This window comes from Perognathus longimembris, chromosome 20 (genome assembly GCF_023159225.1).
Source record: "Perognathus longimembris pacificus isolate PPM17 chromosome 20, ASM2315922v1, whole genome shotgun sequence".
Lineage (NCBI taxonomy): Eukaryota > Metazoa > Chordata > Mammalia > Rodentia > Heteromyidae > Perognathus > Perognathus longimembris.
In genome coordinates this window covers 44,856,334-44,869,553 of record NC_063180.1, presented here as the reverse complement: position 1 = coordinate 44,869,553, position 13,220 = coordinate 44,856,334, and the positions used below count along the sequence as shown (strand labels likewise).

The 13,220-nt window shown below is 68.6% G+C and overlaps 2 protein-coding genes across 2 annotated transcripts; one reads left to right on the top strand and one right to left on the bottom strand.

Moving 5' to 3' along the window:
• The first annotated feature begins 782 nt into the window (after window positions 1–782).
• LOC125368236 (proline-rich protein 2-like) lies at window positions 783–3,886 on the top strand. Its single transcript, XM_048369078.1, has 3 exons — window positions 783–1,243; window positions 2,730–3,044; window positions 3,655–3,886. The coding sequence occupies exons 1-3, from the start codon at window positions 783–785 to the stop codon at window positions 3,884–3,886; spliced, it is 1,008 nt and encodes a 335-aa protein (XP_048225035.1).
• A 1,790-nt stretch (window positions 3,887–5,676) lies between these two features.
• Window positions 5,677–10,725, bottom strand: Lingo1 (leucine rich repeat and Ig domain containing 1). The gene is given in 13 exon segments (XM_048369076.1): window positions 5,677–5,758; window positions 5,760–6,175; window positions 6,178–6,433; window positions 6,435–6,758; window positions 6,760–6,786; window positions 6,788–6,889; window positions 6,892–7,026; window positions 7,028–7,069; window positions 7,071–7,142; window positions 7,144–7,314; window positions 7,316–7,562; window positions 7,564–7,577; window positions 10,468–10,725. Coding segments are annotated over 13 exon segments (2,109 nt in total). The 3' UTR covers window positions 5,677–5,713.
• Window positions 10,726–13,220: the final 2,495 nt, after the last annotated feature.

Sequence of the window (13,220 nt, the reverse complement as noted above, 5' to 3'; positions counted from 1 at the left end):
CCATCTGTTGTGTGTGTGGCTGCGGGTGTCTGGGTACAGGGCTGACCCCAAATCTGCGGGGAGGGCCCTGCGGTGTGCGGCCCCATCCCCAGCTCTCCTGCCCCCTTCTCCTCTCATCCACCCCACCCCCTCCGTCTGGGCCACCCCCCCCCCCAGTCCTTCCCCTGCCCCTGGGCGACCGCAGGCAGCGTCCACCTTGCCACGTCCCCGTCCCTCGAAGCTGCTCCAGAGGAGAACGGCAACAGCTGTGCTCCTGGCTCTCGGCCAGCCAGGTGACAGCCAGCGCCTGGCAGACTCCAGCCTCCCGCCCGCCCGCCCGCCCGCCCTCCCGCGCTCCCCTCCGCTCCACTGGCTCTCCCCAGGGGGCAGAGGGTCCGGGCCACTCCTGGCCGGTCTCTGGCCTTCCTTCGTTTCCCTGAACCCAGGTGTGACGGGGAGCAGGAATGCACCCCCGGCACTGCCTGCGAATGGCACAGGAACACGCGGGGGAGCTGGGGGGGGGCGCTGGGACTTGGGGACGGCTCTGCTGAGAGGATGGGCCGGGAGGTGCCGGGCGGGTGGGGACCCCGGCCCCTGGCGCGGCGCGGAGGGCACCCAGTGCCACGCGACAGGATTTATGGGCCGGACGAGGGGAGGCTGTAAAACTGTCTTTCTGCGGGAGCGGCCGTAAGTCTGTCACAGTCCAGTGACAGTGTGGGGGGAGGTGCGATGGGGGACCCCCCCCCAGGCCTGAGGGGAGGCAGGCAGGTGCACGCGCGACACAGTCTCGAAAGGCTCGGCCGATGCCCAGGTCGCCAGAGCACAGGGCGCGGGCAGCACCCGGAGAGCCCCCCACCCCCGGAGAGCCCCCCACGCCCCGGAGAGCCCCCCACGCCCCAGAGAGCCCCCCACCCCCGGAGAGCCCCCCACGCCCCGGAGAGCCCCCCACGCCCCGGAGAGCCCCCCCCATGCCCGGAGAGCCCCTCACGCCCCGGAGAGCCCCCCCCGGGAGCCCCCCACGCCCCGGAGAGCCCCCCACGCCCCAGAGAGCCCCCCACACCCCAGAGAGCCCCCCACCCCCGGAGAGCCCCCCACGCCCCGGAGAGCCCCCCACGCCCCGGAGAGCCCCCCACGCCCCGGAGAGCCCCCACGCCCCAGAGAGCCCCCCCGGAGAGCCCCCCACGCCCCGGAGAGCCCCCCACGCTGCCTGCCGCCCGGCCCGCGCCCTTGGAACGCCTGGATCCACACTCGGGCCCGGGCAGCGGTGGGGACCGGCTCCTCTTTACGAGGCCATATTTTTTTTTATGAGCTATGTAAATGTCTGCAAGTCAGGGAGCAAAGTCAGGGCCTCCAGCTGCCCCCCCTGGCATCCCGGGGCCGGGGTGACCTTGCGCATCCCAGGGGAAAGACTGCCTGCCTCCCTCCCTCCCTCCCTCCCTCCCTCCCTCCCTCGTCGCTCTCTCTTTCCTGCCAGTCCTGGGGCTTGAACTCACGGCCTGGGCACTGTCCCTGGGCTTCGTGAGCGCCACTTTCAGGCAGAAGGCGGCGCTGCCTTCCTGAAGAGGAACGGATCACGGAGAGGCCCCGTTTCTCTCCTGCCCGGCTTCCTCTTCTCCCGCCCTCAACACCGTCTTCCTCGCCATTCCTCTGGAATGTTCTCTTCTTGCTCCGTGGTGGTGACTGTCAGTGCAGGCTGGGAACGAGGCTCGAGGGGCCGGGGACGGGTGGGGAGGTCACACAGGTCAGGCCAGGTCCCCCGGTGGGCGCCCACCCGGCCCCCGACCGCCCGGGCTGGCGCAGAGCCTGCGTGTAAAGACGCCGAGGGGAGCCGGGCACCGGTGGCTCCGCCCGTCCTCCCAGCTGCTCAGGAGGCTGAGCTCCGAGGACTGTGGTTCAAAGCCAGCCCGGGCGGGAACATCCATGAAACCCTTATCTCCAATGAACCAGCAAAAGCTGGACTGGAGGTGTGGCTCCAGCAGTAGAGCGCCGGCCAGGAGTGAGAAAGCTAAGCAGGAGCAACACGCTCACACACACGCGCACACACGCGCACACACACGCACGCGCGCACACACACGGCCCTGCCCCCCTTCCCGTGCGCTCCCCGTGACCTGCCCCCACCAGCCCCCGTGAGCTGTGGGTGGCCTGGCACAGACCCGGAGCTCTGCCCCCAGGAAGGCGGCCGGCGGGGCGGGGGAGGCCAGCCCCCCCTTGTCCCGTGAGGGGCGTGGGCAGAAGCCCCTTGTCCCTCGGGCGCGGTCGGCTCTGCCCCCATGGACCCGCACGGAGCTCGGCTCCTCCCGGGCCGTCACCCACGGCTGGGAGCGTCTCTGCAGACGGGAAGCTGGTACAGCGCCTGAGGGGGTGTGTGTGTGTGCGCACACGCGCGTGCCTGCCTCTGCACCAGTGCTAGGGCTCGAACTCAGCGGCTGGCTGGGCGCGGCCCCTTAGCTTTTTGCTGAGTTGGCCGGGTCGCCCTTGAGCCGCTCCGCGCCGGCTTCGCGGGTCCACGGAGGCCGGAGCCCCGCGGGCTTCCCCGGCCCAGCCGCCTCCGAGCCTCCGTCCTCAGATCTGGGCCCGGCGGGGCGCGCGGGTGGCCGGCGGGAGCCGGGGGGCCTCGGTCTCCGCGGGGTCCTCGTTGCCCCCCAAAGTTGGCACGTGCGGGGTGGAGCTCCTCGGTCACAGCCGATTGGACAGGAACTGGGCCTCTGACAGGGAGGCAGCGGTCTATTGGCTGGTGGGTGACCAATCAGGTTTCACCTGGAGGAGGCCAGCAGAGCCTCGGCGAGCCCCACTCTGGGGGAGGCGGAGGCCCGGGCTGTGACTGGCTGTGAGGAATCGCAGGGGCTTCCGCTCCTCCTCCCCCCGGGGTCCCCGACTCCTGCGAGCCCCTGGAGGGCGGAGGTCACGGCCATGGCCGCCTGGCTCCCGATGACCCCCGACCCCAGCAGGAGCGCGGGCGGCCGTCCCCCGCCCCGGGTGAGAGACGGGGTTTCCGGGGCGCGTAGGGGGCTGCCCCTGGCTCCCCGGGCACCCGCCTTCTTCGGTGCTGGCCCTCAGTTCTCACAGTAGGAGAAGGGTCTCGTGGTGTTTGTCTGGTGCCGGTCCTGGGGCTTGAACTCAGGGCCGGGGTGCTGTCCTTGAGCCCATTTTTGTGCAAGGCTGGGGCTCCACCACCTGGCCCCGGACCCCCTTCCAGGTGTCTGCTGGCTGCTTTCAGATCTCACGGACGCTGAAGCCCAGGCTGGCTCTGCGCCGCGGCCCTCGGCCTCCGCCTCCCGAGCGGCCGGGATGGCGGGCGCGCCCCCCACACCCCGGCTGCTCGTATTCTGACGTCCGTGGGTTTCCCGGCGCGAATTCTGCCCCGCTCTTGGAATAAATTAGCACCCCGTCCTCCACTCCCAGCAGCCCCCGAGGCAGCCCCCGGGGGACCTCCGTGGGGGGGGGCAGGCCCCGGGTTCCCGAGCTGGGGGAGGGAGGCCTGGGGGTCACCAGGCCTGTGGACGTCCTGAAGCCCTCGACGCCGAGCCGCTTGCTGCACCAGGCCAGTCCCACGCCTGAGGGCCCCTCTCCCCCCTCCCCCTCCCCCTCCCTCCCTCGGGGGCCCCCCCCCAAAGGCATCCCGCCTGGGCCGGCCCTGAAGCGGGGACTGCCGTCTTTGGTCCTTTCCGCTGCAAGCGTGGGGCGGGGGGAACGGACGGCCGCCACCACGGCCGAGAGCAGAGGCCGAGGGTCAAGTACCAAGTACCGTGGCCTAAGTACCAAGTACCGCAGCCTAAGTACCCGGTACCGCGGCTTGCTCAGTACCGGTGCCGCATCAGTCGGGGGGCACCCCGCGCCCTCGTTTGGCCGTCCAGTGTCAGCCCTGTCTTCATCTCACAGGGGAGACAGCGGCTCCCGGCTGGCGTGAGGCGGGAACCTGACCTCGGCCCTGAGCTCGGCAGCTCCTGACCGCGCCCCTAGGCCACCCCGGGAGGCCCAGCCCACAGGGCCCGTGGGACTCCAGAGGGTGCCATTCCCCACCAGGGAGTAAAATCTGCCGTCTCCCCTAGGCCTGGGATAGCCTCGGACAGCCGTCGAGCCCCAGCCCCACCCGCGGGCTCCGCCTGGAAGGCCGGGGCTCCGCCACGGGGGCTCTGGTCACGGCCTGGCGCGCCTGGCCCGCTGGTGAGCGGGGGGTCCAGTCCTGACTCCAGGAGCCCAGAAGGCACCGGAATGAGGCTGGGGGCTGGGCGGGGGGCTGGCCCCCCTCGGTCCCCTTTGTCTGGGTCCATGATGAGAAAAGCGGTATACACCAGGTGCTCAATAAGTGCTCGTGCGACAGGAGGCCGGGAGAGAGCTGGAGCTCCAGCGGTGGCAGAGCCCGCGAGGCTTCAGGCGGAACTCAGGGCCCGGGGCCGCCCCTGGGCTTTTCCCGCCCAAGCCTGGCGCTCGGCCACTCGGGACAGAGCCCCACCTCCGGCTCTGTTGACGGAGCACTGGAAGTAAGAGTCTCACGGGCTTTCCTCTCCAGGCTGGCTTTGAACATGATGGTCGGATGTCAACTTCCTGTGTGGCTGGGATGACAGGTGTGCACTACTGGCCCTGGCCTTCTGTTGGGGGGAGGGGTGGGTTGGCTAGAGCTGTTGTTCGGGCAGTCCCTGAGGACACCGCCTTGGCCATGTCTGGGGGGGGGCGCCCTCTTCCCCCCACCCCCAGCCCCTCCCCCCGTAGCCCCACCCCCCCACAATGAGATACTACGGACCAGAATGAGAACAATCACCCACACGTGTGCACAGCGCTTTACAAGGTTACAAAGTGTTTCACATACATCTCATCGGTTCCTCACAACAGCCCTGTGAGGTAGGCAGGGTGGGCGGAGCTTCCCGGGGTACAGATGGGGAGGCCCAGGCCCGGCGGCGGAGCGCGGGGCAGAGCGGGGACCGGAGGCCGCGTCTCGGGGCCGGCCTCGGGCCTGGGCCCTCGCCACGGACCGCTCCCCGTGCCCCCCAAAGAAGACCCCAGCCCCCAAGCCGGCCCCCGAAACCACCTCCCCCAAATAGAGCTGCCTGGCAGCCCAGGAGACAAGCCCCAGCCCCGGGGAGGGGGCAACTCTTGTCCCCACCACCGAACCCTGGCTCAAGCCCGCCCGGGGCTGGGCCGCACCGTGGGGCCTGGCGGGGGCGGGGCCTGATTTCCTGAGTGATCCCTCCCCTCAGGGGAAGAGGAGAGGAGGGGAGGGGGGCTGGAGGGGGCGGGGGAGGAGGGGGAGGGAGGAGGAGGAGGAGGGCGGGGAGGAGGGAGGAGCGGGGAGGGGGAGGAGGGCGGGGAGGAGGGAGGAGGGGAGGGGGGAGGGCGGGGAGGAGGGAGGAGGGCGGGAGGAGGAGGAGGGAAGAACAAGACGCTGATTTGGAAGATGGCCCTGGGTTGGTCGGGGGCGTCGAGAGTTTGCATTCCGTCTAGCTATTGGAAACGTTGTGGGATTTTTTTTTTTGTCGGTTTTTCTTTTCTCTTTTTTTATTATTTCAAGTTTTCATAAAAATCCATCGCTATGGAAACCCAGTCACCGAGGGCGGGGAGTCCGTCCTCTGCCCGTCGGCGTGGGGAACGGCGATCACGGGACCGCGGGCTCTGCCGCGCGTCTGCTCGGCCCGGCGTGGAGTCCGGGGCCCGGGGCGTGGGAGGCGCCGGACCCTCCCCTCCCCTCCCCCTCCCCCCCCCGGGGGGCAGAGCCCGGCTCCCCGGGGCGCCCGGGGCGTCAGATCATCTTCATGTTGAACTTGCGGGGCGCGTCGGCGGCGGGGGACGCCCGCGTCGGACTTGCGCGGCACGTACTCGATCTCGATGTTGTGCTTGGTGTTGCCCTTGCCGCGGCTCACAGGAAGAGCGAGCACCAGGCAGAAGAGCACGACGCCCAGGAAGGAGATGAAGCCCATGGTGGTGGCGATGATGAGCGTCTTGATGTCGAAGGGGAAAGGCACGCTGGCGCGGGTGCTGTTGGCGTCGCCGTCGCCGGGCTGGTTGGAGATGAAGGCGAACGTCTTGTTGGGCCGGTGCGGCCAGTCGGGCGCGTAGCCCCGCACGTGCAGGTGCGCGGGCACGGAGTCGTTGCCGCCCGCGTTGGCGGCGATGCACACGTAGGTGCCGTTGTCCCGCGCCTGCGCGTAGCGCACCTCCAGCGTCCCGTCGGGGAACACGGTGAGCCGCCCGCTGCTCTTGCCGACACCAGGTGCTTGCGCGGCGACATCCACAGGATGGCGGGCGGCGGGTCGCCGTCGGCCCGGCACGCGAACTGCACGGTGTGGCCCTCGTCCACGGACACCCGCTGGGCCTGGCGGTCCCGGATGCGGGCGCGCCGGCAGGCGAAGTGGTTGGGCGGCAGCACGTCGGGGAAGTCCTTGAACTCCTTGCCCTGCACGGACTCGGGCGTGGCGCAGGCGGGCTGCTGCCGGTGGAAGTTGAGCCGCCAGCGGCGCCGGGAAGACCCAGAGCAGCCGGCAGTCGCAGGCCAGCGGGTTGCCGTCGAGGATGAGCGTCTCCAGGTTGCCCACCGAGTGGAAGGCCGACTCCTCCAGCGTGGTGAGCCGGTTGCCGGACACGTTGAGCACGCGCAGGTGGTGCAGGCCGCGGAAGGCGTGCGGCTCCACCACGGCCAGCTGGCCGCCCACCAGCTGCAGCTCCTGCAGCCGCAGCAGCTCGTGCAGCATGGAGCCCTCGATGGCGCCGATGGGGTTGTGGGACAGGTTGAGCACGCGCAGGTAGACCAGGTGGCGCACCGCCAGGTAGGGGACGGCCGTCAGGTTTGCAGTGGGTGACGGCCAGGGAGGTGAGGGTTGAGGCCGTAGAGGCAGTTGGGGGTCATGGTGTCCAGGTGGGGCCAGTGCGCGACCTCGAGGACCTTGAGGCGGTAGAGGCGCTTGAAGGAGTAGTCGCGCGGAGGGCGGCGATGGCCAGGTGGCGCAGGCGCAGGACGGCCAGGCCGTGCAGGTGCGACAGGGCCTCGGTGGGCACGGCGGTGAGGTTGCAGCGCTCCAGCGTGAGCCGCTCCAGGCTGTGCAGGCCGCTGAAGGCCGCGGTGCGAGATGTACACCAGGTCGTTGTCGCCCACCTCGAGGCGCGCGCAGGTTCAGCAGGTCCTGGAACATGAAGTCGAGCAGGATGACGATGCGGTTCTCGCTGATGTCCAGGCCGCGTGAGGTTGCCCAGCCCGCCGAACACGCCGGGCGGGATGAGCTTCAGGCGGTTGCTGCGCAGGCCCAGCGCGCGCAGGCCCTGCAGGTTGTTGAAGGCGCCGGGCTCCACGGCGCTCACCACGTTCTCGTTGAGCTCCAGCTCCTCCAGGTGCGGGAAGCCCGCGAAACTCATCCTGGCTCAGCGTCTTGATGCGGTTCTTGCTCAGGTCCAGCAGGCGCGTCTCGGTGGGATGCCCTCGGGCACGGCCACCCAGGCGCCGCCGGTGGCACAGCACCGCCCGCTCCGGCGCAGAGCACTCGCAGCGCGGGGGGCAGCCCGACGCCGCGCCCGACAGCGCCGAGCCCAGCACCAGCAGCAGGATGGGCTGCCAGCAGGCCAGGGGGGGGGCGGGGCGCGCCGGGGCACCCCCACCGCATCCTCTCGCTCACCTGCGGCCGGAAGAAGCACAGGGCGCCGTGAGAAACACCACTGACGTGACGGGGAGTCACAGGGACCCCCCCGCCCCTCCCCTCCCCCCCACGAGGTCTGGATGCCAGTGACCCCAGCGACTCGGGGGGGGGGCCTCCTCCAGGGGATCGAAGGAGCTCAAGGGCCCGGGCTGGGGGAGTCCTAGCAGGAGCCCCAGTACTGGAGGCACTCCCCCCCCCAACCAGCCCGAGCCCCAGCGTCAGACACTGCCGCTGCCCACCACCGCCCCCTCCCCACCACCGCCCCTGCCCACCACCCGCCCCTGCCCACCACCCGCCCCTGCCCCACCACCCGCCCCTGCCCACCACCCGCCCCTCCCCCACCACCCGCCCCTGCCCACCACCGCCCCTGCCCACCACCGCCCCTGCCCACCACCGCCCCTGCCCACCACCCGCCCCTGCCCACCACCGCCCCTGCCCCACCACCCGCCCTGCCCACCCCACGCCCCTCCCCACCACCGCCCCCTGCCCAACCACCCGCCCCTGCCCCACCACCGCCCCTGCCCACCACCGCCCCTGCCCACCACCGCCCCCGCCCCCACCACCTCTGCCAGGAGCCCGCCCCGCTTTCCCTCCCCGCTCCAGGCCCACAAAGGGGCTCCCCAGGCCCCAGCTGCCCCTCAGGGACCCCCTCCGACCTGTCTGGAATCAGAGATCCCCGTGAGGTCTGGGGCGGCAGGCAGGGTGCAATGGCAGCCTGCGGGCGCCCCCCCCATTTGTACCCCCAAGGCCTCTGCTCCCAAAGCCAAACGCCCCACCCGTGCTGCACCGGCGGGGCAGGGAGGGCGGGGGCTCCGCTCTGCTGGCTCCAGGGACACTACGTCGAGGCTGCTTTTGATGTGCCAATACTGGGACTTGAACTCAGGGGCCCGGGCGCTGTCCCTTAGCTGCTTCTGCTCGGGCCAGGGCTCACCACTTGAGCCCACAGCACCACTTCCAGCCCTTTAGTGGCCAATAAGACAAAGACTCTCACAAGCTGCGCGTGGTGCTCGCGCCTGGCGTCCCAGCCACTCAGGAGGCTGAGATCTGAGGGTCGCGGTTCAAAGCCAACCGGGGCAGGAAAGGCCGTGAGACGCTCATCTCCAATGAACCACCAGAAAACCAGAAGTGGCGCTGCGGCTCAACGTGGCAGAGCGCCAGCCTTGAGCTGAAGAGCTCAGGGACAGCGCCCAGGCCCGGAGTTCAAGGCCCAGGACTGACAGGGAAGGAAGGGAGGGAGGGAGGGAGGGGAGGGAGGGAAGGAGGGAGGGAGGAGGGAGGGAGGGATTAGACGTTCTTGCCTGGGCTGGCTTTCACGCCCCGCTCCTGGGATCTCAGCCTCCTGTGCGGCGCTGGGGGCGGGAGGCGAGGCCGGGCTGACGCGCTCTTTTGCATGTGCCGAGCCTCTCCCCGAGCTGACGAGTCCTTCTCGGTGGTTGATGGACCGAGGGACTGATTAGCAAGAGGACTGGGTGTCGCTGACGTGTCATGGAATCTGCCCAGGCTTTATTGTCCCCAAGGGGACACTGCTCACCGCCCCCTCCAGCCCCCCTCCCTCCCGACTCTTCCAGGCCGCAGCCTCTGCCACCGCCCCTTCCAGGCCGTTTTTTCTCAGTCACACACGCTCCAGTGACCCACCCGAAAAGCAAACATCCTGACAGGTGATCGATAAGTAATTGGGCCAGCGCGGGGCTGGCGGGCGGGGAGGCCGGGACGCAGAGGTAAATAGGACTCTTAGCACCCTGCTCGGGGCCAGGCTGGCATCTGAGCTGCCCGGGAGGGAGGAGAAGGGCACCCACAGCCTCAGCACTGCTTGCCAGAGGAAGAGCAAACAAAGCCGGGGCACCGGTGCTCACGCCTGCTGGCCCGGCACCTCCGGAGGCTGAGATCTGAGGGCCAGGAAGGTCCCTGTGACTCTTCTCCCCTATAAACCACTCAGAAAAAGCCCACAAGTGGCGCTGCGACTCCAGTGGTAGAGCACCAGCCTAGCACAAAGAGGCTCGGGCAGAGCCCAGGCCCTGAGTTCAAGCCCCAGGACTGGCAAAAACATATATATATATACAGAGAGAGAGAGAGAGAGAGGGAGCCCGGCACCACCAGTGGTTCAAAGCCCGCCTGGGCAGGAAAGTCCGTGAGACTCCAATGAACCACCAGGAAAACCAGAAGTGGCGCTGTGGCTCAAGTAGTAGAGCACCAACCCTGAGCTAAAGAAGCTCAGGGACGGCACCCAGGCCCCGAGTTCAAGCCCCAGGACCAATGGGGGAAACAAATCTACACAGAAGAGGACACTGGTAGCATGTCACCTAGGGCGGCTGTGCGGATTCCACAGCCTGCGGTATTGTTAGCAGTAGCAGTACCCCGCCCTGAACATCCGATCTCTAGGCCACTGTCCCGTAGAGGACCGTCCCGGCCGCCGCCGTGGCCTCCCGCCCCAGAGCCCACCTCCTTCACTGAGCCCTCCATCACTTACTCAGACAACCACCTCTGCCTACAACGCCGGGCCTCTACTTCCCCCCGTTAGTGGCACTGTGTAACCGCTGTCCGGTGCACCTCATTCCAAGACTTCAGCCAACTGACAGGGGAAGAGAAAGGGGACAAAGAGACACAAGCTAAAGGAGGAACGCGGTCACAAAGCCCTGCCTAATGACCAAGTGCAGAGCCTCCCAGGGGCTGAGCAGAAAGGGAAATGCTCAGCAGCCTCCACACGGACTGGACTGTTCAGTCCTCGGGACAGTCATCAGACCTTCACTCCTTAGTGGTTGTTTGGCGGCACTGGGGTTCGGCCTGCGTGACCGTGCCCTTGGCCTTTTATATACATATAGAGTCCTGAGCGTCTGCCCGACGCTAGCCGGCCCGAGTGTGATCCTCCAACCTGGCGCCTCTTAGCTCGGCTGAAGCAGGCGTGGGTTTCTGCAGGGCTGGTGGCTGGACGGGACCTGGGGTGGGGGACACCTGGGTGACCAGGCCACCGGCCGGGCCCCGCGTGGCCTGACACCCAAGCCACAGAGAACCAGCTCCCTAAGATCCCAACACCGCCTGCGGACGGCGGCGGGGAACTGAGGCTCAGAGTGGCGAGGATGCCGTGGGAGCCGGCCGTCCAGGCCTGGCCCCCTGGCTGGGGTGTCGCCATCGCTGGGCCCCTGGGGGGCGCTGCTGAGGGCGGGGGATTAAAAACGGGGCCCACAAACACAGAGGACTTCAACGCCAACGGCCGGCGGGCAGCCCTGCCCAGGGCACAACCCCAGGACCCTCCCGTCCTGCGCCCCTTTCCCAGTCGGTAACTAGCGACAGTGGCCTGGGGAGGGAACCCCCAGATCACGGGGGGCGGGCCAGACCCCTGTCCATGGCTGTCCCATCCCCTGTGGCCAACGGCTGCCCGGAGCCCGCGGGCCACCCGGCTCCGGCTCCCCTCGTTTGGGGTAGGCTGCGATACAGCTCAGTTATTTTGGGTTCACAGCATCAATATTTCATAGTGCTCCCACGCAGTGCTCCAGAGGCCGCCACTGGGCGGGGGGGGGGCGGGCAGGGACCCAGGGCGGGGCAGGAGGGGAGGAGGGAGGGTGGGTGACCAGAGGGGGGGAGCACGCCATCTCCACAGCGGGCCCGCGGGCAGGCGAGGGGGTTGCCAGAGCCCCGGTGACACCCAAGGCTGCCCGCCACACCCTGGCCCCATTGCGGCCTCCGCCGCCCCGGCCTCCGCCGCCGTCCTGCTCACTCCCACGGAGGCGCGCGTGGCTGGGGTGCGTGCCGAGGGGTGGAGGAGGCCCGTGCGGGGCGACGCGCCGCCTGGCGTGGGGGGCTGGGGCGGGAGGGGGCGCCCAGACACGGCGCCTGCAGCAGAAACCAGGGAGGGGTGGGGACAGGTGGGCTGGGTGCCCCTCCTGCTGCCAGCCGAGGACTCCCCTCCCCTCCCTCCCTCTCCCTGCCCCCTCCCCTCCCCTCCCCTCCCCGCCTCTGCTCTCCTCATGGGTAGAGAAAGCTCAACCTGGAAGAAAATTGAGGTCATGTCCTTTGTCGTGGGATAATTCTTTATTTTCCTCCTGCTTCTGGTCCCTGGCAAAGGGCTGCTGAGCTCCCGGGTGTGTGTGTGTGTGTGTGTGTGTGTGTGTGTGTGTGTGCACGTGTGTGTGAGACAGAAAGCGAGGGGGCAATGACTCGTGTTTGTGTACCTGCGTGTCGATGTGCGTGCACATGCACACACACGTGTGGGCACCGCCCCTTGCCCCTCCCTCCCCTGCCCTGTCTCTTGGGGCCTGGGGTCCGCTGGGGGGGGGGCACCAGCCCGTGTGGCCGAGGCCCCGTCTCGGGGAGAGCCGCCCGCGGGGGAGCCGGCGCTCGGGAGCGGCCGCCTTCCGGCCATTTGTGGATAAATTATGAATCTTAATTGTCAGAGCCTCTAAGTGTTTAAAGGTTTCTATATCTGGCTCTGCCCACCTTGGAGTGGGCACGGCCCAGGCGCCGGGCAGGGCAGGGCGGGGCCTGCACAGCACCCGACTTTCACCAGCAGGAACCCCACAAACCTAACTCTGCCCCCTCCGGCCCCTGGCCCCAGCCAGGCTGTCAGGACGGAACGCTCTGCCCCACCGACCCCACAACCACCACCAACCCGCCAAAGACAAGGGGCCCCCAAACCGGGCGCGGCGGCTCACCGCAGTCAAACCAGCCACGCAGGAGGCTGCGGTCAGAGGATCGGGGGTTCAAAGCCAGCCCAGGCAGGAAAGGCCACAAGATGCTGATCCCTAACGAACCACCCAGAAAACTGGAAGGGCTGTGGCTCGAGTGGTAGAGCGCCAACCTTGAGCAAAAAAGAACTAAGGGACAGCGCCCAGGCCCTGAGTTCAAACCCCACCACTGATAAAAAAAAAAAATGCATCATACAATAGGGTCCAGCAAGTTCTTTACACAGGGCAGGCACTGGCTGCTCCACGTTTCTCCATTCCGTTGAAAGCTGGCCAAAAAACGCTTGCATCCTTCCCAGGGGGTGAAGAGCTCAGGGTCAAGCAGCGGGCGGGCCCCCCCCCCCCCGGCAGCCCAGCCTGGGGAGGGGGACAAGGCACCCAAACACCCCCTGCAGGCCCAGAGATCAGAGCCCAGACCCAGGGGCAGGGGGACGCAGAGGACCCATCAGACTCCGGGCTGGGGCCGGGGGCTCAGGCCCGTGACCCAGCGACCCAGGAGGCTGAGACCGGAGGATGGGGGCCCGGAAGCCCGTGAGGACTCAGCGCTCCAAGGAACCGCCATTCAGATCCCGAAGCAGAGCTGTGGCTCAAGAGGTAGAGCCAGCCTTGAGCGAGAAAAGCTCAGGGACGGCGCCCAGGCCGCGTGTGCGCGCGCGTGTGTGCGTGTGCGCGTGCGTGTGTGCACCAGTCCCAGTACTGGAACTCCAGGGCCTGGCTTCTGCCCCTGAGCCCCTTTGCCCGAGGCTTTGGTGCCCCGCGGCCTGAGCCACACCGAGCTGGCTTTACCCGAGTAGCTCCCCCGACGCCAGAGTCTCACCGGTTTCCTGCCCGGGCTGGCTTTTGAATCGTGGCCCCCGGGCAGCTGGGGTGGCAGGCTGCGTCCGTGCCAGTGCACTGTCATCTCCCCCCCCCCCGCCTGCCTCCTCCTTCACCCCTCCTTCCTGCA

Excerpts from the sequence above, each read along its gene's own strand:
- LOC125368236 (XM_048369078.1), top strand. The coding sequence starts at position 783 with ATGCCCAGGTCGCCAGAGCACAGGGCGCGGGCAGCACCCGGAGAGCCC. Across the intron at positions 1,244-2,729 it reads ACACTCGGGCCCGGGCAGCG|GTTTCACCTGGAGGAGGCCA; the intron begins GTGGGGACCGGC and ends GTGACCAATCAG. Across the intron at positions 3,045-3,654 it reads GCTGGCCCTCAGTTCTCACA|CGTGGGGCGGGGGGAACGGA; the intron begins GTAGGAGAAGGG and ends TTCCGCTGCAAG.